The sequence below is a fragment of the Bidens hawaiensis genome, unplaced genomic scaffold, assembly GCF_021521415.1.
Source record: "Bidens hawaiensis isolate Kalapana, Puna unplaced genomic scaffold, B.hawaiensis_p1.1 tig00041444_1, whole genome shotgun sequence".
NCBI classification, from domain to species: domain Eukaryota; kingdom Viridiplantae; phylum Streptophyta; class Magnoliopsida; order Asterales; family Asteraceae; genus Bidens; species Bidens hawaiensis.
This window is the reverse complement of record NW_027497336.1, coordinates 30,006-57,549: the sequence shown is the minus strand read 5'-3', so window position 1 is coordinate 57,549 and position 27,544 is coordinate 30,006. Positions and strand designations below refer to the sequence as shown.

Sequence of the window (27,544 nt, the reverse complement as noted above, 5' to 3'; positions counted from 1 at the left end):
TTAAGAGTAAAGAGTACGCTTATTAGTGCGCTTAAAGAGACGTTTAGCTTGATATGCAGCCTTAAAAACATCCATGAAAAGACCTTGATGCAGAATGACATAGAGAGTAACGGGAATGTCGGCCAAACATGTGATAGTGATTGGTATCCATTCGAGTTTTTTATTGTAAAGTACAAAGAAACTCGCACTGAATGCAATCATCATAGTTACAATAGAGAGGAATAATGTTGCAATACCATTCACTAGCTTTCTTGGTAACGATTCCAAGAAATCATCTTCGGCATAACGAGATGTGAGGATTGACAGGAACATAAGAATTGAGGTAGATGAACATATTAATGAAACAGCATCCGAAATCACAAAAATAATGAGGGATGGTTCTTTGCGGAAAAAAGGAATGCCGGTGTTTTGGTTGTATCCACCCGGAAGTGTAAAAGCCGCTGCAAATACAATGGTGGCTATAAGAGTTGCAACCACCATACATTGAGATGATGTATGCCTCATCCACTCCCCTCCTTTTAGTAACCTTTCATGTGTCTCGGTGAACAATTCTTGTGGTGTTTGACCACCTTTATTCTTCTTTTGTTTTAATTTCGGCGGGACCATTTTCTCCACCTCCTGTAACACACACACACACACACACACACACACACATATATATATATATATATTATATCATATCATATCATATTAATTATCAAATCTGTTTAATTGGTTTGCGTAAAAAAGCAATGCTTTGATAACTAGTCTAGTAATGCGGTTTTCTCTGGGCGTGTGGGGGGGGGGGGCTCATGGGGCGGCTTTGGGTTTGAACACCGATGAGGGGCGCTAACTTAGGGGTGGCGCTATGGGGTGAATATGTGGTCCCTCTCCCCCCCCCCCCCCTCTCTCTCTCACGCACACAAACAAATACATATAAAGGTTTATTGAATATTGTGAAAAGCTTGATTTACATTGCAAATACAAGGCTTTTTAAATAAGCCATTTACAACAGAAACTCTAATGGAAAGGAGTTGATCTAGGCTACAATTGTGGGAGTCAATAACAAACTTAATAATATCTAAAAATACAAATGAAATATACATGGAAATAGTTAATTATGATTATCCTTAATATTGCCCCCGCAAGATGGAGGATCCATCGGAGACTCCAATCTTGGACCGTAATCTACAGAAAGGTCCTCGGCTCAACGGTTTTGTAAGAACATCCGCTAGTTGATCCGCTGAGTGTATATGTTTTACCCTTAAGGAACCATTTGCTATTTTTTCGCGAACAAAATGATAGTCTAGAGCCACATGTTTCATACGTGAGTGGTAAACCGATTTGCACATAAGTAAGTGGCTCCCGCATTGTCGCAAAATAATATAGGGGATTTTGGCATAGATAGACCAAGTTCAGACAGTAGATTCTGGACCCAAGAAAGTTCAGCTGCACCATTTGCTAATGCCTTATACTCGGCTTCGGTTGATGAACGGGAGACCGAATTTTGACGAGCCGATCGCCATGAGAGAATGTTGGACCCGAGATAGACAATATACGCAGTTGTGGAACGCCCCCCATCAGCAATTCCACCCCAATCTGAGTCCGTGAAAGCTCGTAGGTCGAGCGGAGAACCACGATTAAGAAATAACCCATGGTGAAGAGTACCTTTGAGATACCTTAGGACCTGTTTTAACGCTTGCCAGTGAAGTTGAGTTGGTGCATGCATATACTGAGATAACTTATTGACAGCAAAAGATACATCGGGTCGAGTGAAAGCAAGGTATTGTAGAGAGCCGACATGTTGACGATAAGGTGTAGGATCTATCTTAGATGAGCCATCAACAAGTGATAGCGTCTCAGGTGAACTAAGAGGTGTAGTGACCGGTTTAGCTCCGTCCATTTTGAATTTGGTGAGTACGTTTTGGATATGAGCATGTTGGGATAAAAATAAGCCATTAGTCGTGAAGATAGATTCTATCCCCAGAAAATGATGTAACCTGCCAAGGTCTTTAATTGAGTATTTTACGGATAAATCATGAATGACCTGATTGACAAAAGAATTGTTGTTACCGGTCAAAACAATGTCGTCAACATAAACCAAAAAATAGACCACATTTCCACCTTGATTATAGATAAATAATGATGGGTCAGCTAATGATTTTTTGAATCCAAGTGTGAGAAGAAAGGTGGCAGGTTCTAAATACCAAGCACGAGGTGCTTGTTTTAGATCGTATAGGGATTTTCGAAGGCGACAAAGATGAGTGGGAAAGTCAGGATGAAGATACCCCGGTGGTTGAGTCATGTAGACGTCCATGCAAGGTACCATGCAAGAAGGCGTTATTTACATCAAGTTGACGAATCAACCAATTTTGAGACAGGGCAATCGCAAGCACCGTGCGAATGGTGACGGGTTTAGTGACCGGACTAAATGTTTCAAAATAGTCTTTGCCATGTTCTTGAAGGAATCCCTTCGCCACAAGACGGGCTTTATATTTGTCAATTGACCCATCCGGACGTCGTTTAATACGGAATATCCACTTGCATCCTATTGGTTTGTGTTGTGACGGAGGGACAAGTTCCCACGTGGCATTTTTTAAAAGCGCATTGAACTCGTTATCCATTGCTTTGCGCCACTCAGGATCTTTCATAGCCTGTGCGGGAGTGGTCGGTTCGACGGGGACAGGTAGCGGGTGAAGGGTAGTGTGATTGACAAACTTAGAGTTAAAATATTTTGGATTCCGTTTGCGTTTACGCGGAGGTAGTGATGAGGTGGAAGGAACGGAAGGGGAGGGGGCTGGAGATTGGGAGAGATCAGAGTTGTTGTTGGTTGAAACACCATCTGGAGATGATGAATCTGTGTTAGTAGAGGGAGTGGATAACGAAACAGGTGAGGGTGGGTCTTGTTGAGTTGAGTGGGTAGGGACCGTGGTGAAGACAGTGGAAGTAGAGGAGTATAAATTGGCTGGGTTGGGATGTTGAGTAGAAATCGATGGGCTTGTAGGCCCATTAGAGTGAACAGGGGGTTTTGACGGGTGAGATGGCTTGGAAATGGGTTGTGAATGTTGAGAATTATTATTTGGTGTAATGGAGTTGCCTAGAAACATGTCAACACTGGGTATACGAATGTGAGAATTTTGAAGTGAATGATACGGAAATTGATTTTCAATAAACTCAACATGCCTTGAGTGATATAAGCGTCGTGTTGTCATGTCCAAGCATTTGTATGCGGATTTTGACGACGAATAACCCAAGAAGACGCATTTTTTCGAACGTGGGTGAATTTTTGATTTTGCGTATGGGCGAAGCCATGGATAACACAAGCAACCAAAGGGTTTAAGTTTTCTGTAGGTGGGGTTTTTGTGATAAAGAATGGAATATGGGGTTTGTAGATCAAGCGTCGGAGTGGGTAATCGGTTGATTAAATAAACCGCGGTTTGAAATGCATGTGTCCAAAAATTTAGTGGAAGACACACAGGATTCAAATAACGTAAGCAGATCTGGACCATTTTGACCCAATAAACATGAAATTGATGTTGGATCTCCAAACGAGTCATCAACTCAAACATCAATCCATATACTTTTCTCCGAATCATCAAATAATTTCAAAACCCCCAAAAATAATTTCAACGAACTTCATCGTTTAACGTCCATGGTGGATTCAAGAGCGAAATGAATCTGTTCAGCAGTTAGTCTGAACGATTCGGTAACCCAGGCTCTGATACCAATTGTGAGTGTCCCACTTTTATGGTCGATTCGGCTCGGATCTTTAATCAATCATGTCATAACTCACACAAAATTAATCGTGTTGACAAGAGAGTTAATGACGGGTTACTATATTTAGAAAGATGACCGTTTGTTAAAGGCGGAATCAATAACAAACATACGGTTGCAATGAATATTCAAAGATAGAAGACACACACAGGATTCACTCAAAAGATTTCCATTTATATACTGTTAGTCATACAAAAGGAGTAATCGATTTAGGGTTTATAAGGAATCCTCGGACAGCCGTTACACACACAAAATATTCTCAATTAATGTGTCGTGTGTATTCTGTCTCTCTGTCTCTCTCGGCGGCGTGCCCTAATTATTCTATTTATAGGCCTGCCAACCTAAGACAGCTGTCATTCCTTCTAGAAACCCTATCCGATAGTACATATTCAAATTACATATTCAAAAATAAAACTAAGTGTAAAACAAGTCTTCCGGGTAGGCTTTTCATTAAACTTCAGTCTCCGAGTACGCAGTGTACTCGGCCTTCCTTCAGACTTGGTAAACATAGAAGTGTACTCGGAATCAGTTTCCGGGTAGACTTTACTTAAAGAATATTTTACCAAGTAAAATATTCACCGAGTAGACTTCAATCTTCTTGGACTTATCAAACTTTGCCCGACAAATCCTTACGAGCAACCTTGTTCTTCTATGGTCCTGTTCGGCTCATTGTCATTGAATAACTTATTGATAAGGCGTACTCGAGAATACATACCTTACTTGAGCAGAACCTTACTCGATATAACTTAGAGATATTCCATTAACTCATCAAGTATACTTGGACCATAATTATTAAAGAATACCTTGCCCGGTCTTCCAATTACTTGGCTTCTTGGACTTGGTTGACCATACCTTACTCGGAAGAGTAAAATACTTGGTCTTGAAGAACAATCCTGCTTGACAAAGTGAACCTTGCTCGGATATGCCAAATCAATGATCCTTACTCGGAAAATCAATAAAAAGCATACCTTGCTCGGATATCCACTTAAGAAGTCTATTTGAAGTAAACCTTGCCCGGGAGGAAAAATCTCGTACTCGGCTAAGTAAAAGCTTACTCGAAGGTCCAAGGTGTGCTCGGATTCAATACTTAGCAGTTTCTGAGGAGGTTGAGAAGATTCCAATCTTCCATATTCTTCGTTTTCGGTCAAATCTCCTCATTTGGGTCAAATTCTTGACCCAACAATCTCCCCCTAGATTGGAACACCTCAGCTGACCCAAAACACTCTGTGGTTACATACACTTAGCAAAATACACATCAAATTAAAAGTCAAATTTCATAATCAAATTACATAAGCAAAAGTTGCATAAGCAAATCCTAAACATTCTTCAATTTAGCCAAAGATGCTTGTTTAGGCATGGAAAGTCCAATTTTTGCTGCTCTCTCAAGAATCCCAGCAACTCTGATTGCATACCACTTGTAGGCCTTTGCCTTTCCTTGGAATCAGAGAGATGCAGTGCTGCAAGCACATTCAATTGCCATAGATTGAATTTTCTGAAGTCAATCTTAGAGAAGATCTTCACAATCTCTCCATTTTCCATCATAACATTCAGATGTTCAGTCCTAGAATCACAGAATATTCCACTTGGCATAACATTGTGGTTGACAGAAGGATTTTTGCCTTTTGCAACAACCTTGTCAGGGGTTTTATCCATCTTCAAGTGCATCTGCATTAGTTTTTCCTGAGTATCCACAGATATCTTCCTTTTCTTTGTTTTGTTTTGTTTTGAAAGCAAGGATGTTGTCTGTTTGCAGAATTCCTCTACATTGAATTTCCCTTTCACTGTCATCCTTGATAGATCATCCATCTTTTTGGACATTCCATTGTTCTTACCAACCAGAGACTGAGCGGCTCCCTTCTTCAAGTTCAGCTGTTGTCCTTTCATTTTCTTGAAGTTGCTCAAAATCTCTTTTCTTGTCATTAATTTTACATATTCAAAAGGAATTCCATTCTTAATCAAAAATTTTGGTTTACCACCATATTTGCTTAAGAATTTTTGAATTTCCACTTCTTGTTCCAAATCATCTTTTAATTTCAAACCTTTTAGTTCATTGTCTTGAGTATTCTTTTCTTTGCTTAAAGCCATTGAAATCATGCCAATGACAGTGTCTAGTTTCTCTTTCACTTCTGTCTCGGGTTCTTCTTGTTTAATCAACTTGAGTAGAGATACTAGCACACAATTTGGAATTTCTTTATCATTTAAGCAGTTGTCAATTACTTCTTGTAGGACTTCTCTCTGTTTATTTATCACTTCATCTCTTAGCCTTTTCTCATCTTCAAACATTTTCAACAAATTTTCTTGTTCTTCAAAGTCTTTGTCAGACAACATTTGACTCAGAAATTCTCTGTCATGAATTTCTGTCATTCTTTGCTCATAGACTCTTTTGGCTTCTGATTCAGATTCGTTCAGTTCAGAGTCCATTGTATTCATTTCAAAGTCCATTTTCTTAATTTCAACATCCTCTTGTGCAATTTCTTTTTCTTTTAATTTCCTTCTTTCCTCACGATCCTTCCTTTCATTTTCTGGAACATTGTCAGCTTCATCATCTGAGCTGTCCTTTTCATAAATTGAGAGAAGCTTCAGCGAATTCTCCCCCTGATTCAGTACTTTCTCCCCCTGTTTTGGGGCAGCTGATAGCTTCTCAACCTCAGACATTAGGGTTTGAAAGATGATGTTTGTAGGAATTGGAATTACTTGGAGTTGGATCCATTGCTGATTTTCTGTTACATCAATGAACACACAATTATCAGTTAGATCTGAAAGTAAAAAGAAATTAAGGTAAAAATAATATTTCAATTCAAACCGTTGTCTTGAATAATATTGTAATCTGCACAAAAACACAAATGTGAGTTACTCTTGAAATGTGAATTTTGAAATTTTAAATAGCATATACAGGTCTTCTTTTAAAGAGAGTTAAGTCAAAAGTAAGGTACATATCTGTAGCTTTATCAGAAAAGAGTTATGAATAAAGGTCTGCATATTTTGCTTTTTTTTTAGCATGTCAGATAAAGTGAGAATCTTTAAATTGTTTTGTCTTTTATCACATAACTTTCTTATCAATGGTTTCCTTATCTATTTAAAAGTGTGTCCAAAAATGGTAAAGTATGTAAAGATAAAGTTTCTCAAGCATTTCTCAATTTCAAATTAAAACTTATCTAGCATGAACCCTAATAAGAATCATAATCAATTTTATCATATTAACTAACATATTCAATCAACGCATTCATTCAAGTATGAATCTAAACAATTTCATCATACCATCTTACATATTCAATCAACGCATTCATTCAAGTATGCTTGTATACATAGTGTGTTCGAGCACTCTTTCAAATGTAAAGTGTGTTCGGACAACAATCTTATGTAAAGTATACCCGAATAACTTTCATATAGTACAAAGTGTGCTCGAAAAGAAATTCTAGCAGACAGTGTACTCGGAAAGTTAAAGTTTGAAATTACCAAGTATATTGAAGGAACACAAATGTACCCGAAATATAAAGTGTGCTCGGAAAACAAAGTTTGCCCGAAAACACTTGTAATTTCAAAGAAATCATAACCACAAATATCACAGAGCATGCTCGAAATGAAATTAAACACATAAACATTTAAGTGTGCTATAGTCTAAAATTTCATAGAGCTTGCTCGAAAATCCTAATTTAGCACTGAGCTCGCTAGGATAAACACATTCAATCATCAGGTATGTCCTTACTCGAGGAAACTCAACATTTCAAACCATACCCGAAACATGACAAACTTAAACAGTAACATCTAAGCGTGCCCGGAAAGATTAACAAGCCTTTCCTAACAACATATTCACACAAAGCTTACTCGGTGTACTTACTCAAGTTCACAAAGTTTGCTTGGAAACACAATCAGCATATAACATGCATAGCTTACTCGAAACTAGCATATAACATGCATAGCTTGCTCGAAACAAGAATTTCTTGTTAAAAGACAGCTATTTTAACACATAATCATCTCAAGACTTCAAGCTTACTCGGGAAAATGAGTGCAACAGTGTACTCTACCCGAAAAGTGTAAACACTTCAAAGTATGCTCGAAAATCATAAAGTTAGTCAGAAATGACTAAGCTTACTCGGAAAGGTTGAGATTTTTCAAACCTTACCCTAAACAACATATTCACACATAGACAACTGTTTTGTACTCGAAAAGGTTAAACCTTACCCGAAAATACATATTCAAACAGTTTGTGCTCGAGAAGGTTATAAATCATCAAACCTTACTCGAACTTACATATTCACACATAATCAACTGTTTTGTACTCGGAAAGGTTAAACCTTACCCGAAAATACATATTCAAACAGTTTGTGCTCGAGAAGGTTATAAATCATCAAACCTTACTCGAACTTACATATTCAACCTATTTTAGGCAAAATGCAACACTTTTTGACTTAAACCACTTGTCAAAGACATTTCTAAGTTATGTATCATTTCAGAACATAGTTTAAGTGCAAATGGTGCATTTAGAGATCAAATTTCAGTTATAATTCATTTTAAAACAATATCTTTATTAAACTGAAAAGATCTCAGGAATGGGATCTTATTGACTAAGCAGCTATCTCATTACTTCACTCTCAGCATTATTATGACAACTTAGATAGGTTAACAACAGGTATAAACTTAGCATGATTTTCATCTCTTTGGTGATATGATTAAAGTTCAATTTGAGCATAATGCAATAATGGTCAACACTGTGCTATGATGCCTCATATCTCTTCTCAAAGCTTATTTGGCTTTCCCCAGATCACCCCAATTTGACTCCAACCTCCTGTATTTGGTCAAAAATAGTTTTTGTATGACTAAACTTATTGTATTTTTTTGTATTTTTTAGATTTAAACATATATAGAGGTTGAACGTTGGACTTACAGTTAGCAACATGCCTTTCATTCAAGATGAGACAGATTTTGCCAACATCTTTGTAGTTCTTGTTGTAACCCTCTTGTTTGATAAAATATTTAAAACACTTATCAACTTTTGGTTGATTTATTCATTCTTCCCCTTGTTTTTGATATATTCTCAAATTTTCTTAAGCATGTTCTTTGTCATATTTAAAGATGTTTCATTTTGGTTGACCAAATAACAACAGGCTCGTGTATGACTGGGTAATCACTTTTCTGCCATATCATTCGGAGAGATCTATCTTGAGACATGCAAAACAACTATGCATCTCCACATAAAGATTAGCATATTCATTATGTTTATATCATCTTAGATTTTACATCATCATGGGAAAGTAACCATACATGTTAATGACTATACTAAGGCCTTTTTTTTGCCTAATAATTCCATATGAGCAGCTAAGTAGTCAATGTACTATCATTTCTCACTAACACAGATTAATATTCAATCACCCCAATATCTCTTTCTTATCAGGTTAATGGCTATCCTGTTTTGACCAAAAGTGGTCAACAGGACCAAACATACATGTGAATATATGTCATGTCAAAGTCAGAGTTATTGACATAGTTTTAAGTGAAGAAATAAGAAACAAGTCATAATTGCCCCAAATGCATTCAGTTTTCAGGTCAATGGCTATCCTTTGAATCTGTAGAGAGTTAAGGACCAAACATACACAAGTGCATGTCCTTCTAACTGGGCAAATGACATAATTTTCAGCAAAAATAACTACTTGAGACTTTCCCTTTTTAAAAAATCCTTCTTTTAAGCTTCTTAAAAGCTTGAACTGAATAATCTTATCATATCTCTTCACCATTAATCAACTTGCTCATGTTTTGACCAAAATATAGTATTTATGCAAAATTCATTATAAAATTCAATGAATCACTTAATTTTGACATAAAACTCATTTTGACACAAACAGTTGCATCACATACTTAAATCTTAATCATTCTTAACATCATCAAGAAACACAGACTGTACTAACATTCAATGTCTATCCTATCTTAACAATTTCAGAAGATCAGATTAAGAACATATTCAAGTAACCATAAACATGTGATTACTCATGACATCATATAAGCATTCAGTTTCACCTAAACAGATCAAACTACTTATCATAACATCAGATCAGTTAACATGATAGTCAAGAATTACCATCAATTTCAAGCAAATTGCACAGATAGTTACTCAAGCACCTATCAGTTAACATCAAAACAGTGACATAATCAAAACATATTAAATTATATTTAGTTGAAACATATTCAATATGTGTAATCTCTAATAAAATAATCAGTTATCACAGAGATACACATATAGAAATAGTTAAGTCACATAACATTTAACATACTCAGTAACATATTCAGCAACATATTCAGCAAGTGTAACCTCTAATAAAATATTCAAGTAGCACATAGAGGTACCCAACCAAGCATACATCCTTAATCAGATTTCATCAGACTTGATCATCCCCAGGGCTTTCAAAAGAAAGTTGAATCTGAATCTATCAAGTGGTTTGGTGAATAGGTCAGCCAAATTATCACTTGTATCAAACCTTTTTTGCATTTCAATCAAACCTTTTTCACTGCAATCTCTGATGAAGTGATGTCTGATTTCAATGTGCTTAGTCTTAGAATGTTGCACAGGATTCTTAACAGTAAAATATGCAGCAGTATTATCAATCAGAATAGGGGTGTTTCGAAAATTCAAACCATAGCCCAGCATCTGATTTTGAATCCAGAGAACTTGTGCACAGCAGGCAGATGCAGCAACATATTCAGCTTCTGCAATGGAGATTGATACTGTAGTCTGTTTCTTGCATTGCCATGACACTAGCCTTTCTCCCAAAAACTGGCATCCCCCTGATGTTGACTTTCTACTCATATTGCATCCATCATAATCACTGTCTGTATATGCAATCAGATCAAAGGATTGGTTCTTTGGATACCAAATCCCTAAGTCTGGTCTTCCCTTCAGGTATCTGAATATTCTTTTAACAGCATTCATGTGGGAGACTTTTGGATTTGACTGGAACCTAGTACACACACACACAGCAAACATGATATATGGTCTTGTTGCAGTCAGATACATCAGAGATCCAATCTTGGCTCTGTATTCATGCTCATCAACTGACTCCCCCTTTTCATCAGCTATCATCTTTTCTTTGGTGTCCATTGGAGTTGAAGCAGTCTTGTAAGCATAACAGTTGAACTTATTCAAAATGTCCTGCACATACTTAGTTTGATGAATGAAGATCCCTTCAGCCTTTTGTTGAACTTGTATCCCCAAAAAGATGTTCATTTCACCCATGGAACTCATGCTGTACTTGGACTTCATCACCTCTTCAAACTCCAAACACATATTTTCATTTGTTGATCCAAAGATGATATCATCAACATAGACTTGTAAAAGCAGCAAATCTGACTCTTTTCTTTTGTAGAAGAGTGTCTTGTCAATGGCTCCCCTTGTGAAACCATTTTCAAGTAAATGATTTGATAGCTCATCATACCATGCTCTAGGAGCCTGATGCAATCCATAAAGGGCTTTGTTTAACTTATACACCCTGTTTGGATACATGGGATCCTCAAAACCTGGTGGTTGAGCCACATACACTTCTTCATCAATCTTTCCATTTAGGAATGCAGATTTAACATCAAGCTGGAATACTCTTATGTTCTTTGAGGCAGCATATGCAAGGAAAATTCTTATGGCTTCCAGTCTTGCAACTGGTGCAAATACTTCCTCAAAGTCTATCCCTTCTTCTTGAAGACATCCCAGTGCTACAAGTCTTGCTTTGTTCTTAATCACCAAACCCCTTTCATCCCTTTTGTTTCTGAACACCCATTTGGTTCCAATTGCATATATGTCATGTGGCTTGTCTACAAGATCCCATACATGTAAATCTCTAAACTGGGCCAATTCCTCTTGCATAGCCTCTACCCAACTGTTGTCTTTTAATGCTTGAGCAATATTCTTTGGTTCTAATTGGGATAGAAAGCAAGAGTAAAGACAGATGTTTGCTATCTCAGAATGACTCCTTGTTACTCTTTCATGCAAGTCACCAATGATATTTTCAGCAGGATGATTCTTTTCAACAGTAGGAGTTTGTATTATCATATTTGTAGACAAATTTGTGTCAAGATTTGATTCATTAAGTTCAGGTTCTTCAATGATCAAATCAGCTTCTGCATCATGAAACTCTGGTGCTTCATCATTGTTTTGTCCTGAAGTAGATGCACCATTGTTTCCCAGATTCAAGCTTTGAAACAAGTCTTGAAATCTTGCTGTTGTTGCAGCTTCATCTTCATTTGATTGGTTGCCTGTGTCACTCCCATTCTGAACATGATCATTTTGTACATTAGGACTGTCTTGACTTGTTATCTCCAGATCTTGTTCAATTGCATTGCTTGAGGAGCTCTTCACAAAAGTGTATTCCTTTTCTTTTCTAGCAAACTTCTTCCACAATTCTTCCAAGTCCAGTTCTTTCTTCTTATTCTCTTCAATCACACTGGTCTTGTAGAATGAATCATCAAAGTCTTCAGAATAAATCTTGAATGACTTTATTAGTCTCTCATGATCAAACAGCCATGTTGCACCACTGACTGTATTGAATTGATTTTCATTAAAAATGATGTCAGATGACTCTAACACACTCATGTGATCTTTCACATAAACTCTGTATGCCTTTGAGTGAGTAGAATACCAACAAAGAAACAATCTAGTGACTTAGTTTGAAACTTGTTCAAATAATCTCTAGTGTTCAATAGAAAACATTTGCAACCAAAGGGCTTGAAAAACTTGATGTAAGGCTTTCTGTTATTGAAAATTTCATATGGAGTCTTGTTATGCCTTTTGTTTACAAGTACCCTGTTCTGAACATAACATGCTGTATTGATTGCTTCATCCCAAAAAGTGACAGGCAGATTTGCATCAGTCAACATGGTTCTGGCAGCTTCTATCAAAGTTCTGTTTCTTCTTTCTGCCACACCATTTTGTTCAGGAGTTCTAGGAGCTGAGAATTGTTGAAATATTCCTTTCTTTGTGCAGAATTCTTCCATAACTCCATTTTTGAACTCTGTACCATTGTCACTTCTCATCATTTTGACTTTCTTATTCAGCTTGTTCTCAATCATTGTAACACAACCCATAATCAACTCAGCAGACTCATCCTTGGTACTTAGGAAATAGACCCAAGTATATCTTGAATAGTTATCAATGATCACCAGACAATATCTTTTCTTTCCAATACTTGGCACACTCACAGGACCAAAAAGATCCATGTGAAGTAACTCAAGTGGTTGATCAATTGAATTGATGAGCTTTGTCTTATGAGTAGACTTGTGTTGCTTGCCCTTTTGACATGAATCACAGTGATCATCAAACTTAAATTCTCTTTTAGGTAAACCAATCACATGTTCACCCTTGACCAGTCTATCCATGTTCTTTAAGTTTACATGACACAATTTCCTATGCCACAATTTTGATTCATTTTCAGTGGCTTTGGAAACAAAACATGCACCACCTCTTGAAATGGCTTCTTTTATATTCAACTCATATAAGTTGCCATTTCTGGGTGCCATCATCATAATCATCTCAGGTGGAATCACAAATTCAGGTTTTAAGATGAAGCAATGAGAATCATCAAAACTAACTTTGTAACCTTTATCACACATCTGTGATATGCTCAGAAGATTGTATTGAAGTCCCTCAACATGAAACACATTATCAAATGACACCTTTCCATTTGTCAAAATTCCTTTACCCACAATCTTTCCACTATTTTCATCACTCCCAAAGGCAACAGGACCTTCATATTTCTCTTCATAGTTCACAAGTGACCTCTTGTCACAAGTCATGTGCCTAGAACAACCACTATCCATATACCATATGTCATTCAATGGAGTGGCCTGTTCCTGTACAAAGAGAAATTTGATTAGTTAAGTGATGAGGTGCAAGTTTCATCAACTTGCAACTTATCAGTGTCAATTTCAGTGACATCCTGGGAAGTGAGTGTTGTAGATTCAGGATCTGCATGAGTGATTTCCAGATTATCAGAATGATCAGTTTCATAGCCACATTCTCTTGGTGTTTTGAAAAGTGAAACTGAACATTGAGGCTCAACTAGTCGGTGACATTTTCTTTCAAGACATAGTCCTTTGTTTCTGAGTAGTCTCTTACATCAGCCACAGCTTTAATTTTAGTTTCTGCTTTGGGTTTCCAAGTGAAACCTTGTGGTTCATATCCATGTTTCATCAAGAACTTCTCATCACCAGTAAGCTCAGTTGATTTCATTCTCTGATAAGTATCTTTTCTTCTTGTCTTTTCACTGTTTGATGATCCATATGATTCATCAGACTTAACTGATTGAATGTCTTGATTAATCTTCAGTGACTGATTTTTCTTCTTTGTCATCTTCTTGTGCTTCTGTGGTGACTTACTTCTTCTTGCACACTCAGTCACATGTTTCTTTCCTTTGATTTCAACATTCTCTTCATTAATTGTCTTCTTTCCACAGGCATTCCCTTTTCCCAAATACATTTCATATTTCTGTTTGTACAATGCAAAGTCTTAACCATACATTTTTCCATCTGGTACATGAAATGGTTTGAGTTTGAATCTTTCATGACATGAATCTGTGTGGTGACCATATTCATCACATTTTCTGCACCAAACCTTTCCTTTGAAGACTTCATGTTCTTTTGGTTTCTTGAATCTTTCACTTGGCTTAGGTGTATTGACTCCTAAAGTCTTCTAATTCTTCAAACCATCAAAGTCAATTGAAAAAGGAACAAATTCCTCAATCTTGATGTCTTGTCTTTTAACATTGCTTTTGACAAAGACAATCTTCTTCATAATCATAGGTTCTTCATTACTGCTTTCTCTAACCCTTGACTGTCTTTTCTCATATTCTTCCATTGTCTCCACCTCTCCAACATCCAACACTTCATGACTAGAAAAGATTGGATAAACTGGGATAAAGATTTCTGTATTAGTCTTTTCATTCACCTTCTTCTTCTTGTTGTTCTGCTTTATCCTATTCAATACAGTCTTGTTTGGAGGTCTGACTGCATTGTAGTTTATCTTTCTCCTTTCACATATATCAAAAGAGACATGTTCCCTTTTAATGTTATCATTTTGTTTCTTTGATTTTGGTGGGATTGGTGGATACTTTAGAAGCTTATCAACAGATTCAGGTTTTTTATACTTTCTTCCTTTTTCAGCAACTTGAATTTCCTTTTCAGTGATTTGATCTCTCAAATCACTCAGATCATCTTGATCCAACTTATCTGAATCAAAGTCATCCTTAGAGACTTGAACTCCAATTGACTTTTCCATTTTCACTTCTTTCTTAATCACAAACTCTCCATCTTCATTCACTTCTACCTTTTTGTATAAATCAACAAATTCTTCCCTGTCTTGAAAGACATCTTTGAATTGTTGTAAGTATGCATCTCTTTTCTCTTTGTCAACCTTTGGCATAAAGTTGTTGTTGAATGGAGGTGGAACTGTCTTGTATTTGTCCTGTTCTTTCACTTGATTCAGTATTCCACAAATGTTCCCAGTTGAGACCAAATTCTTAAGAAATTCAGTTTCAACCTTTAGTCTTGTGTTTTGCACCTTTTCTTCAATCAACATCTTCTTTAGACCATCAATCTCAGTGATGTATCTTGTTTGAGATCTATTAATGATCATACAATCATCTTCAAGGCTCTTAATCTTTTCATCACTTATCATTTCACTTGCCTCATACTCATTTATGATACTTTGCTTTCTAAAACACTCACCTTCCAGCTTGCCTACTTTTGTTTTTAGTTCACTAATAAGTTCATTCAAATCAACTGTAGGAGCAGAGTGTACCTGAGAGGAGGTTCCATTTTCTTTCTCAATTATGGCCATGAATGCCACATTTGCCTTTCTGATGTCATCAGCAATATCCTCCTCATGACTGCTCCAATCAAAACTTCCTTCATGTTGTGTAGTCACTGCTACATTTCCTTGATTTCTGATCTGATTTTGATTTGCTGGAACAGTGTTGTTTTGACTATTTTGAGTTCCTTGAAGGTTTTGATTATGATTCATTTGAGGCTGAAATCCTTGACTCTGTTGCATGTTCTGTTGTTGATTGTTCATTTGAGACTGAAAGTTATTGAAGTTTGGATTGAAGTTTGGATTGTAACTGCTGTTGTTGTTGAAATTGTTCATCTGATTGCTGTTGTTGTTGAATCTTGGCTGATTTTGCTGGTAATGCTGGTGACCTCTAGATTGATTGTTTTGATATTGAGGTTGACCTCCTGGTTGTTGATTCTGAAATTGATTCATCTGAAAATTTCTTTGTTGATTGCATTCTCTAGCAAAATGACCAGGTTGCTGACAATTGTAGCATATTGCTTTTGACTTGTCAAACCCAATCCTGTCATTTGGACCAGAAACCAGAGATCTACCAGTTCTATTGTACAGCCTTCTACTTCTCAATCCCAACATAGCAGCTTGCCATTTCAAATCCATATCTTCTAAGTCATCTGCATCAATTTGTTCCAAATCATCTTGAACCACACTTGTGTGAATCATGTTCTTTGCAACAAAGGCATTATATGACTCAGTAAACATCGAAAACAAAGCTTGTGTCTCATTGCTTTGAACATGTCCTGTTCCAGGGTTAGGAACATTTCTATTAGACACAGAGGCAGAGTCAGAATTATCAATCAATTGCACTTTGAAGCTTTGCTGATTTCCTTGAGTGCTTGTGCTACCCCCAATAAAAGATTTTGGAGTCACAACATTATGTTCAGCTGGTTCTTCTATTATGGGAATTTGCTGTTGGTTATTGATGGACAGATTTCCCATTGGTGCAATCAAAGCATTTGAAACATGAAAACTTGGTCTATCTTCCTTGATCATCTCATTCTCAATCATTTCAAGTTCAGCAACTTGAAGAAAACATACCACATCATCCAATTTCAATTCATTGAAATTTTGCTTTTGAAGGATGAATTTACAAGCAGTATACCATTCTTTTGGCATTGAGTTGAGCAACTTTGTATTCAAATCAAAGTCAGTCATTACATAATCAGTTGTTCTCAACTCATTCACAATACTCAGAAAACGTTCTAGTATTGACTTCAACCTTTCTCCATCTCTATACTTGAACCTTTCCAACTGTTGCTTCAGTCTTTGCTTCTTAATGTTCTTCAATTCAGTGTTCCCTTCATACATCTCAAGGATGGCATTATACATTTGTTTGGCAGTTGTGTGATGAGCCACCTTGGTCAGAATTTCCCTAGACAAACCTAGCTTAATCATAGCCAAGGCTTTGTCATCCACCTTTCTCATCTTTTCTCTTATAGCAGCAGTTGCAGTAGCATTTGCACCTTCTTCAACAGTAGTTTGTGGACCATTCTTGATGGAGTTCCACATGTCAATGTCATTGTGGCATACGGCTGCTTCAAAGAGTACCTTCCATTTGATAAAGTTTTCATGTCCATACAACCTAGGTATCTTGTTAGTAGACACCTCTTGTTCCTCATATCCAGACATTTTGAGAAAACAAATATCAGTTTCTTATAAAAAGTTTTCAAAATAATCAGATCTGAAACCAGAATGCTCAGATCTGATGCGTCTGATGTGATTAGAACAAGATTTAGATATAAAGATTAAAACTTTAAATGAAACAAGGAAGAGAAAACACCGGAAAATTGTAGATCTGAAAGAAAAATGAAAAACAGGGCAGCTGACGTCACAAATCAATCGAACAGTGCTCTGCTTACGTTATTCTTCTTCAAATCTTCAATCAGCAACAATCTTTCTAAAAAATAGCAGTAACCAGCTCTGATACCACTAGTCAGGTCCCACTTTTATAGTCGATTCGGCTCGGATCTTTAATCACTCATGTCATAACACACACAAAATTAATCGTGTTGACAAGAGAGTTAATGACAGGTTACTATATTTAGAAAGATGATCGTTTGTTAAAGGCGGAATCAATAACAAACATACGGTTGCAATGAATATTCAAAGATAGAAGACACACACAGGATTCACTCAAAAGATTTCCATTTATATACTGTTAGTCATACAAAAGAAGTAATCGATTTAGGGTTTATAAGGAATCCTCGGACAGCCGTTACACACACAAAATATTCTCAATTAATGTGTCGTGTGTATTCTGTCTCTCTGTCTCTCTCGGCGGCGTGCCCTAATTATTCTATTTATAGGCCTGCCAACCTAAGACAGCTGTCATTCCTTCTAGAAACCCTATCCGATAGTACATATTCAAATTACATATTCAAAAATAAAACTAAGTGTAAAACAAGTCTTCCGGGTAGGCTTTTCATTAAACTTCAGTCTCCGAGTACGCAGTGTACTCGACCTTCCTTCAGACTTGGTAAACATAGAAGTGTACTCGGAATCAGTTTCCGGGTAGACTTTACTTAAAGAATATTTTACCAAGTAAAATATTCACCGAGTAGACTTCAATCTTCTTGGACTTATCAAACTTTGCCCGACAAATCCTTACGATCAACCTTGTTCTTCTATGGTCCTGTTCGGCTCATTGTCATTGAATAACTTATTGATAAGGCGTACTCGAGAATACATACCTTACTTGAGCAGAACCTTACTCGATATAACTTAGAGATATTCCATTAACTCATCAAGTATACTCGGACCATAATTATTAAAGAACACCTTGCCCGGTCTTCCAATTACTTGGCTTCTTGGACTTGGTTGACCATACCTTACTCGGAAGAGTAAAATACTTGGTCTTGAAGAACAATCCTGCTTGACAAAGTGAACCTTGCTCGGATATGCCAAATCAATGATCCTTACTCGGAAAATCAATAAAAAGCATACCTTGCTCGGATATCCACTTAAGAAGTCTATTTGAAGTAAACCTTGCCCGGGAGGCAAAATCTCGTACTCGGCTAAGTAAAAGCTTACTCGAAGGTCCAAGGTGTGCTCGGATTCAATACTTAGCAGTTTCTGAGGAGGTTGAAAAGATTCCAATCTTCCATATTCTTCGTTTTCGGTCAAATCTCCTCATTTGGGTCAAATTCTTGACCCAACAACAGGCATGGTGTAGAAGCGATAAGCCGGTTTCCACAATGTGACGATGACGCCTTTCCGCAAAACCATTTTGTTCCGGGGTATGCGGTGGGGTGGTGAAGTGAGAAATACCTTGAGATTGTAGATATGAAGTAAGACCAATGTATTCACCACCATTATCGGTGAAAAGCGAAACTAGTGGTGTTTGATAAAATTTTTCCACTAGTAGTTTGAATTGAGGAAATAAGATGGAGACATCGGACTTGTTTTTCATCGGATATAACCAAATATACTTAGTGTGATAATCAACAAAGAGCACGTAATAGGTGAAACCATCAATTGACTTTTCTACCGGTCCCCAAACATCCGAATATATTAATTGTAAGGGCTTGGTAGTGGTAAACGAATTCATGCCAAACGAATCTTTATGACTTTTATTGATGGAACACGAATTACAATGAAAGTTTTCAAATTTAAAATGTAAACCTAAGCATTTGGTTATTTTCTTGAGAATCCGAATCGATGGATGACCCAATTTATGATGCCAATCAAGAAGTGAGGTGGTTGACACAGCATTAATTTGAGGCGATGATGGAAGTTTTGCATAGTAGAGATCAAGGTAATTCTCGCCCCGCATTAGACGTGCCCCCGTTCGAAGATCCTTGACAAAAAAATGAGTTGGAAAAAATTCCACAGAAACATGATTAGTCTTACACAATTTTGCAACAGAGATGAGTTTATTTTAAATTGTGGAACACATAGAACGTCCTTTAACGAAAGTGTGCCTTTGGACTTTCGTAGATGTGTTTGACCAACATGAGTAATGGAAAGAGTGTTACCATTGCCAAGAAGGATCTCATCGGGTCCACCATATTCAGAGAGAGAGTGGAGCGAGGAACGATCCGGGTCGATATGATGGGAAGCGCCGGTGTCAAACATATACGAAGAAGTGGTGACATTAGCGGTTGGTGGAGCCTTGTTTTGGGTCATTGAATTTCCTGTGAGGACTTGGTTTTCCCGAAGGAAGCGTGCAAGTTTCCGACATTCTTTAGCTTCATGCCCTGCAAAATTACAATATTGGCAATATATAGTGGTTCGGTTTTCGCGATTACCACCATTTGAGGACGAGGCACTTGACCACTGTTGGCGAGATTGGTTGGTGAAATTTCCTTGATGATTGCGGCGGTCAGTTCCGGATCTGAATCCGGACCTGTTTTGTTTTTTAGTGTAGTTCACAATTGCCATCATAGTTGGTGTTTGAACTAATGTGAGAGTAAGTTCTCTTTCAAAATCAACCAATTTTTCAAAGAGTTCTGGGAATGTAATTTTGGACTGAAGCATGCGAAGTGAGGTTACTATGTTTTTAAAATCATCCCCTAACTGACAGAGAATATGTACCATAAGGTCTTCATCCTTGATGGGTTCTTGAACCAAAGCAAGTTCATCGGCTATCGACTTCATCTCACGAAGATATTCGGCTACCGGACGAGTTCCTTTCGGATTGGAAGCAAGCTTGGTCTTGAGAGATATGATTCTGGACCGAGACGAGTTTGCAAAGCTGGTTGTTAAGAGAATCCAGGCGTCACGCGAGGTGTCTGCGGACGCAATTATTGGCTGAATCGTTGGCGAGCAACTGCCGAGAAGGGCTGCTAGAATTACTTGATCTTGACGGTACCAGGGGTAAAATTCTGGGTTTGGTTTTGTACCTTCGGCGTCTAGGAATTCCATCGGAACGGGTTTTGATCCGGTCACGAAGTGAACCAAATCCATCCCGATTAAGGTGGAGTATACTACTTTACGCCAGACGGTAAAGTTATCATTAGTGAGTATGGTGGTAAAATTAGCGGATGCGGTGATTTGGATGATTGGGGTTGATGCCATGGTGAAAAAATTGGCAGGAGGATCGTGACTCGTTTGAGTGTAGAAGCTCTTGATACCATATAAAGGTTTATTGAATATTGTGAAAAGCTTGATTTACATTGCAAATACAAGGCTTCTTAAATAAGTCATTTACAACATAAACTCTAATGGAAAGGAGTTGATCTAGGCTACAATTGTGGGAGTCAATAACAAACTTAATAATATCTAAAAATACAAATGAAATATACATGGAAAATAGTTAATTATGATTATCCTTAATAATACATGCATACATACATACGTACGTACATACAACATGGTAAATGGGGCATTAAATCATAGAGGGACGTTATGAAGAGGGGCAACAACCCTACATGGCGATCCACTATGGAGGGGCTTTAAAGCCCCTTCCATAGTCCATAGTGGGCAGCCTAATGAAACCAACCCTTTTACTAGTTTATTACTTGAACTTTTAGATCAAATTTAGTAAACCGGTAACTATAATATTAAAGTTATGACAAAGACGAATCCAATTTAATGCTCTATTTTACGGAAGCCAATTCTTTGTGTTTGCAAAGGGGCCTTAACTTCTGACAGGTTGTTTAACAAAATGATTGTCATTGCGCATTTACAAGGATGTTGGACTAGGGGTATATCACCGGAGATACACCTTTCTTGTCAAGACTTTTTGATTGTGTCAAGTTTAACATACCATGATTAATAGCCAGAAAGGCAAAACAAACCTTTAATTTCAAACCTGCCCATTTGTATGTTAATGTTATTTGAGTGTGGTCTTATCACTTTTTATATCTATATTTACGATTATAATTTTGAAAATTAGTTATTACGCATATATATATTTTTACACATATGTAAATTTGTTATTACATAAATTTTACACATGTGTAAACTTGTGATTTACATATGTAATAAAAATTTATTTTAAAAATATAGCAAAACTACTCTCTAACAATAATATATATATATATATATTAAAAAAAATAGTTGGTTGTTAAGAGTTCTTAAGCTTTTTAAAGTTCTCTCTCTCTCTCTCTCTCTCTATATATATATATATATATATATATATATATAGGGGAGGGATATTTTGAGAACTTGATGAGTTGTAAGAACTTTAAGAACTCAATTTTGGACCACACATTTAATTAAATGATATGAAATATGTGGTTAAGATTAAATTTAATTAAAAAATAAATCAGGAGAGAGAATAAGTATTTTTAATGATTACATAAGTTTAAATGTTAGTTATACATGTATAATAAGTCGATTCGGTGTGTAAAAAAATACTGTATTTTTTTGTACATTACTTACACTTACGTATTACACATGTGTAAAAAAATTCAAAAAAAAAACTTGTTACGTTGAGTTCTTTCGAGTTCTTTAAACTCAAAGCGGTTCTCAAAAGAAATCAATCATATATATATATATATATATATATATATATATATATAGAAAAGGGTTTAAATAAAAAGAAATAGTTTCCTAGGAATGGTAAGAACCAATAGATTTTTGACATGTGGCATTACAACATAAGGTGAAAGAACAAATCTAGGAAACTATGTCGGTTATAATGGTAAAAGAGAAATTCTAGGAAACTATGACGGTTTTGATAATTTTAAATTTCAACCATTGATTAACATGATCAATTGTCTATGATTTATTTTTATTCTTTCTAGAAAACTACTTGTTTTCAGGATAACTCTTTCATATATATATATATATATATATGGAGAAAGTATAGATGATGCATTAGCTTGTAAACAAATATATATATATATATACCTTATACCATAATAACTCTCTTTGCATTTGGAAAGCAGCTCCAGACACATGTTGAAGTCTTTTTTGCTTAAATTTCTTCCCAACCATATGCAACATGTTATTGCCTTTATAAATAGCTGCTCATCTTCAGCTTCTTCTTCTTCTTTAGTTACGGTTTCCACCTTCAGAGGTTGCCCTTGAAGTATATCATCAATTTCTCTCTTAGGCATTATGACTTTTTTTTCCCAAATTTTTCTTAGAAATTGCATGGCTTCAGCATCTTTTTCTTGGAGCCTTACTTTCACATTAAACACTGCAAAAACGGAAAACAACCTATATATTATAACAAGGGTTTATGTGCTAAAAGTATAATATATATAGTTTAGATCAAGTATAAATTATGTGCTAATTGTGCGAATCAAGTAGTGTAAATTGTGTATCTATAGCGTAGTGTAATTACACTACTATGTAATTCCATTATTACACTATTCATATATATAATTACATTACTTGATTTGCACATTTGGCACGTTTTTTAGTTTATATAGAGGTGGAATCCGGTACAAATGAAATTAATTTAATAAACATGCAAATAACTAGAGTAATAACATTTTTGAACTAGAGTAATTATGTTAAAAAATTTAAATAATGTAATAATAATTACTCTAGGTTAAAAGTTATAGAGTAATAACAATTTCACTGGTGTTAACATAATTACTCTAGTTATTTGTTTGGTCCAAATTAATACTATATATAGAGAGAGAGAAAGAGAAGTCGATAAAACTAGATAACTCATAAATAATTGTTATTAACTTAAAAAAAATTGTAATTTGTTTTTCTTTCATCCTTGTAATTAGTTCATAATGTCCCTAAAAAAACTGTCGATTTAGTGCACATGTGGGATAGTGTGCATTGCATATGTACAATAGTTTTTTATTGCATATAATACAACACAATTACATTATACAATACATAGTATTAAATATATGCAAATACAACACTATTGTCTATATGCAATACACACTATTGCATATATATAATACATCACTAATGGACATATGCACTATACAATTTTTAATTTTTGCATACAATATAGCACTATATTACACATATACAATACAAACAATTGCATATATGATATTCAACATTATTGCACAAATAAAATACACACTAATGCACATATGCAATAAAAATAAGTTGATTTATTGCATATGTGCACTGCAACGAGTTTTTTTAATTATTTTTTTTAGTGAAGAATAATAACATATAAGAATGATGAAAGAAAAAAATTGAAAAATATTTTTTTTAATTAAATTAAAAATATTTCTTTATTAGTTCTCTAGTTCTCTCTTGATCCTTTTCATATATATATATATGTGTGTGTGTGTGTGTGTGTTGGTGAAGATCCTAAGAGAATCTTTTAAAAATGAGAACTTTGAGAATCATTTTGAACCACAAAAAGAAACCGCTCAAAACTATATTAAAAAAATTATAAAACGAAAAAAGCCGAAAATTTTGAAAAGGTAAAAAAATCAAAATTTTTATTTTTCATCCTGATTTCATTAAAAAAAACTAATTATACACATATGTATATTTTCATTCAATCTCGATTTACATAATGTACACATATGTACATTATCATGTATCTTATGTGTACATATGTGTATAAAGAATAACATGTATAAAAAAAATAAGTATTAAACATATATGTATAATTTTGTTAAACCGATAATTTTGTTTTAACTTTTTTTATGAAACCGGGACGAAAAATAACTTTTTTTTATTTTTTTGTTTTTTTTATTTACGTTTTTTGTTTTGTTTTATATTTTTTTTTATTTTTCTTAAAAAGAGTTTTTATTGTGGTCAAAAATGGTTCTTAAAGTTCTCAATTTTAAAATGGTTTTCATGTGATCCCAATGCACTCTCTGTGTGTGGTGGTGGGGGTGGGGGTGGGGGTGGGGGGATATTAAGTAGCTAAAACTTACTTGACATTATGCTTTTGGACACGTGTTTCTTTTTTTTCAAATGCCTGAGTGTTATGAGCCAAAGCTAAGAGTACATTGCTAAGTACCTTCTTCTTAAAAGGTAGGCTGGGGTAATCATCAACTATTTTTAAAGCAACATCTACATAAGAATTTACAAACAAGAAAACTCGTTATAATTAGCAAATAAGTGCATGCAATAAAAATACCAACTTGTAAGAACGAACTACTTACCAAAGATTTTAGCTTCAACACATTTTTGTAGGACCCAACCCCGGTTTTCATTATCCCAACAATCACCTCTCATATGGTTAGAATAGTTATGCAGATAACGCACCATATCAGGTTTTGCAAATAAAGCAGCCATATAGAGTGGCGTAATTTTATTGTCATTAGCGATTTCAGGCAATAGTGGATTCTTTTCGATCATTATCTTTGTTGTTTCTAAATTTCCCGCTTGTGCTGCTAAACTGAGTGCAGTATCATAACTCCTATTTTGTAGCTCCAAATCATTCCTTTCCATTAAATTTACTAGATTTTCCACAAAATTTTCCACAGCCTTGGTGCTTTCTGCTGAGGCCGCAATGTGAAGCAGTGTTTCCTTGTTTTCAGTGATCGCATAACGTACCAGCTCTTGCCAATTTTCAAGAATGGGTTTGGCAGCCTTCCAATCTCCTTTGATTGCTGCTTGAAATAGTGGAATACCAATATTGATACAGTCTTCTCTACTTCCTTCAATTCAAACAATGTAGTCAAACGCAGTTCCTTTTAATTTTTAACTATGAGAGTCTGTTTGGTATGAGGTAATGGAATGAGTGATGAAATGGAATGAGCAAATGAATGGAATGGACGAGGTAACGGAATGAACCATTACCATTCCACTGAGATGTTTGGTTACCACGTGAAAATGAAATGGATTATTACTTTGTGTTGTTTGGTATGCTAATAAAATCCAGAATAAAATAAAAATGGTGGTGGTGGGTGGTGACGGGGGTGGCGTTGGACGGGAGCTAGGAGTGATGGTTGGTGGCGACGGGTGGATAGGTGGTGGTGGGTGGCGGGTGGCGGTGGCGATGGACGGGGGCTGGGAGTGATGTTTGGTGGCGACAGGTGGCTAGGTGGTGGTGTGCGGGGGTTGGTGGTGGGTGGGTGGTGGCGGTGGTGAGTGGCGGCGGCGATAGACGGGAGCTGGGGTGATGGTTGGTGGTGGGTAGTGGCAGGTGGTGGTGGGCGGCGAGTGGTGGTACGTGGTGGTGGCGATAAGCAATGGTGGTAATGACCAAAAGCGATGGTTGGTGGCGGTGGTGGCGGGTTGATGATGGTGGTGGGTGGTGGGTGGCGACGATGATGGTAGGTGGTGGTGGGTGGGTGGTGCAGCGGCGGTGGGTGGTGGTGGCGGGTGGTGGTGGTTGCAGCGGCGGTGGGTGGTGGTGGCGTGGGTGGAGGCGGCGGTGGCGGGTGCGGCGACGGTGAGTGGTGGTGGTGGTGAGAGTGCAATGGGTGGTGGTGGTGGTGGGAGGGTGTTGGAGGTGATATAGTGTGAGGAGGGGTGGAATGAAAAAAAACACGGGTGATGGATGGAATTTCATTCTCTCACAATGGTTCACATTACGTCTCTCATTCCAGCATACCAAACGCTACCTAAATTTTAAGCACTTTGTATATATATACCAGTTTTTATCCCTTGTATTAGGGAGGTTATTTTACATTATTCGTTTCAATATTTATATATTTTTGGGATTTTAATTTTATTTATTGTAAAAAAGTTAATAATATACTTAAAGTTTGATGATGACAGGGTTTTACAAATAAATAAGATGTTATAACTCGGTTTAAAAGGTATATGGGTTTGGTGAAACTCATGACTCGCTTATTTTTTTACTATGAAATTGTTTCTTAATTATAAATAATATCTTGTTTTAATCGGATATTAATTTTTAGTATATCCCTATTTTATAGGATTTGCATATCAAATATTTGGTGAGATGTTATAACCCGTTTAAGGGTTATCTGGGTTTGGTGATACCAATACCCGTGAATTTGGGTTAAATGCATGAGAAACCTTCGTTTACATATAAAACAATATGGTGGCTTGAAAAAATATAGGGAGCAACCAGAGAGTTTTTAAAGGTTTCGTTTATATATATTAATTTAATATATATACACACACGCACACATATACTAGTTTTTATCTTCTGTATTACGGTGGTTATTTTACATATTTCGTTTCTAATATTGTGAATATATTTTTTTCTGGATTTTAAATTTATTTATTGTAAGAAAGTTAATAATATACTTAGGGTTTGATGATGAAAGACTTTCATAAATTAATGAAATATTATAACCTATTTAAAAGCTATATGGGTTTGATGAGACTCATGATCTGCTTATTTTTTTAGTATATAATTGTTTTCTTTAATTTATAAATAATATCTTTTAAAAAAAATCAGATATTAATTTTTAGTATATCTTTATTTTATAGGATTTGCATATGCAATCTTTTAGTGAGATTAAACTTTAATTTAATGAGATGTTATAACCCGTTTAAGGGCTATCTGGATTTGGTTATACCAATACCATGGATTCGGGTCAAATGAATGAGAAACCTTCATTTACAAATAAAGCAATCCGATGGCTTGAGAGGGAGTGAGAAGCGACCAGATAATTTTTATAGGTTTCGTTTATATATAGTTAAGATTAAGAGCATTCACAATCTGTCCATCAAATTTAGTGAGTGGTGTTTTTATAATATAGAGGGTAGTTCAGGATGTTGTGAGTGGATGAGATAGGAAACGCAGTTACTTTTTAGTATGTTTGAAAAGTTGTTGGGGTGCTCTAAATTTTTTAATATTTTTTGAAAGTGGTTGTTAGTGAATGAGAGAGAAAATATAATGATAAATATATAAAAAAATATTATTTAATTGAAAAAGAAAGAGAAAATCTATTGTGTTTTAGTGTAGTGAAGGACATATCAATCAGTTGAGAAATTACCTTCGAGTAGATCCAAACTAGGCAGGTTCGGTGGTGGTGGTGGTGGTGGTTGTGGTTGTTGTGGTGGTGGTGGTGGTTGTTGTGGTCGTGGTAGTGGTGGTGGTTGTTGTGGTTGTGATGGTGGTTGTTGTGGTGGTGGTTGTGGTTGTGGAGGAATCAAAATAGTAGTATGGTTGTTGGGTGTGACCGGAACTTGATGATGATAGCTAGTTGGGTAACTCAT

The 27,544-nt window shown here is 36.0% G+C and overlaps 1 protein-coding gene across 1 annotated transcript; it reads right to left on the bottom strand.

The window, feature by feature from the left end:
• LOC143592930 (uncharacterized) lies at positions 1-27,544 on the bottom strand. Its single transcript, XM_077072708.1, has 6 exons — positions 27,322-27,544; positions 24,565-25,062; positions 24,334-24,472; positions 23,783-23,823; positions 22,370-22,473; positions 1-618 (listed from the first exon to the last, which is right to left on the bottom strand). The coding sequence occupies exons 1-6, from the start codon at positions 27,542-27,544 to the stop codon at positions 1-3; spliced, it is 1,623 nt and encodes a 540-aa protein (XP_076928823.1).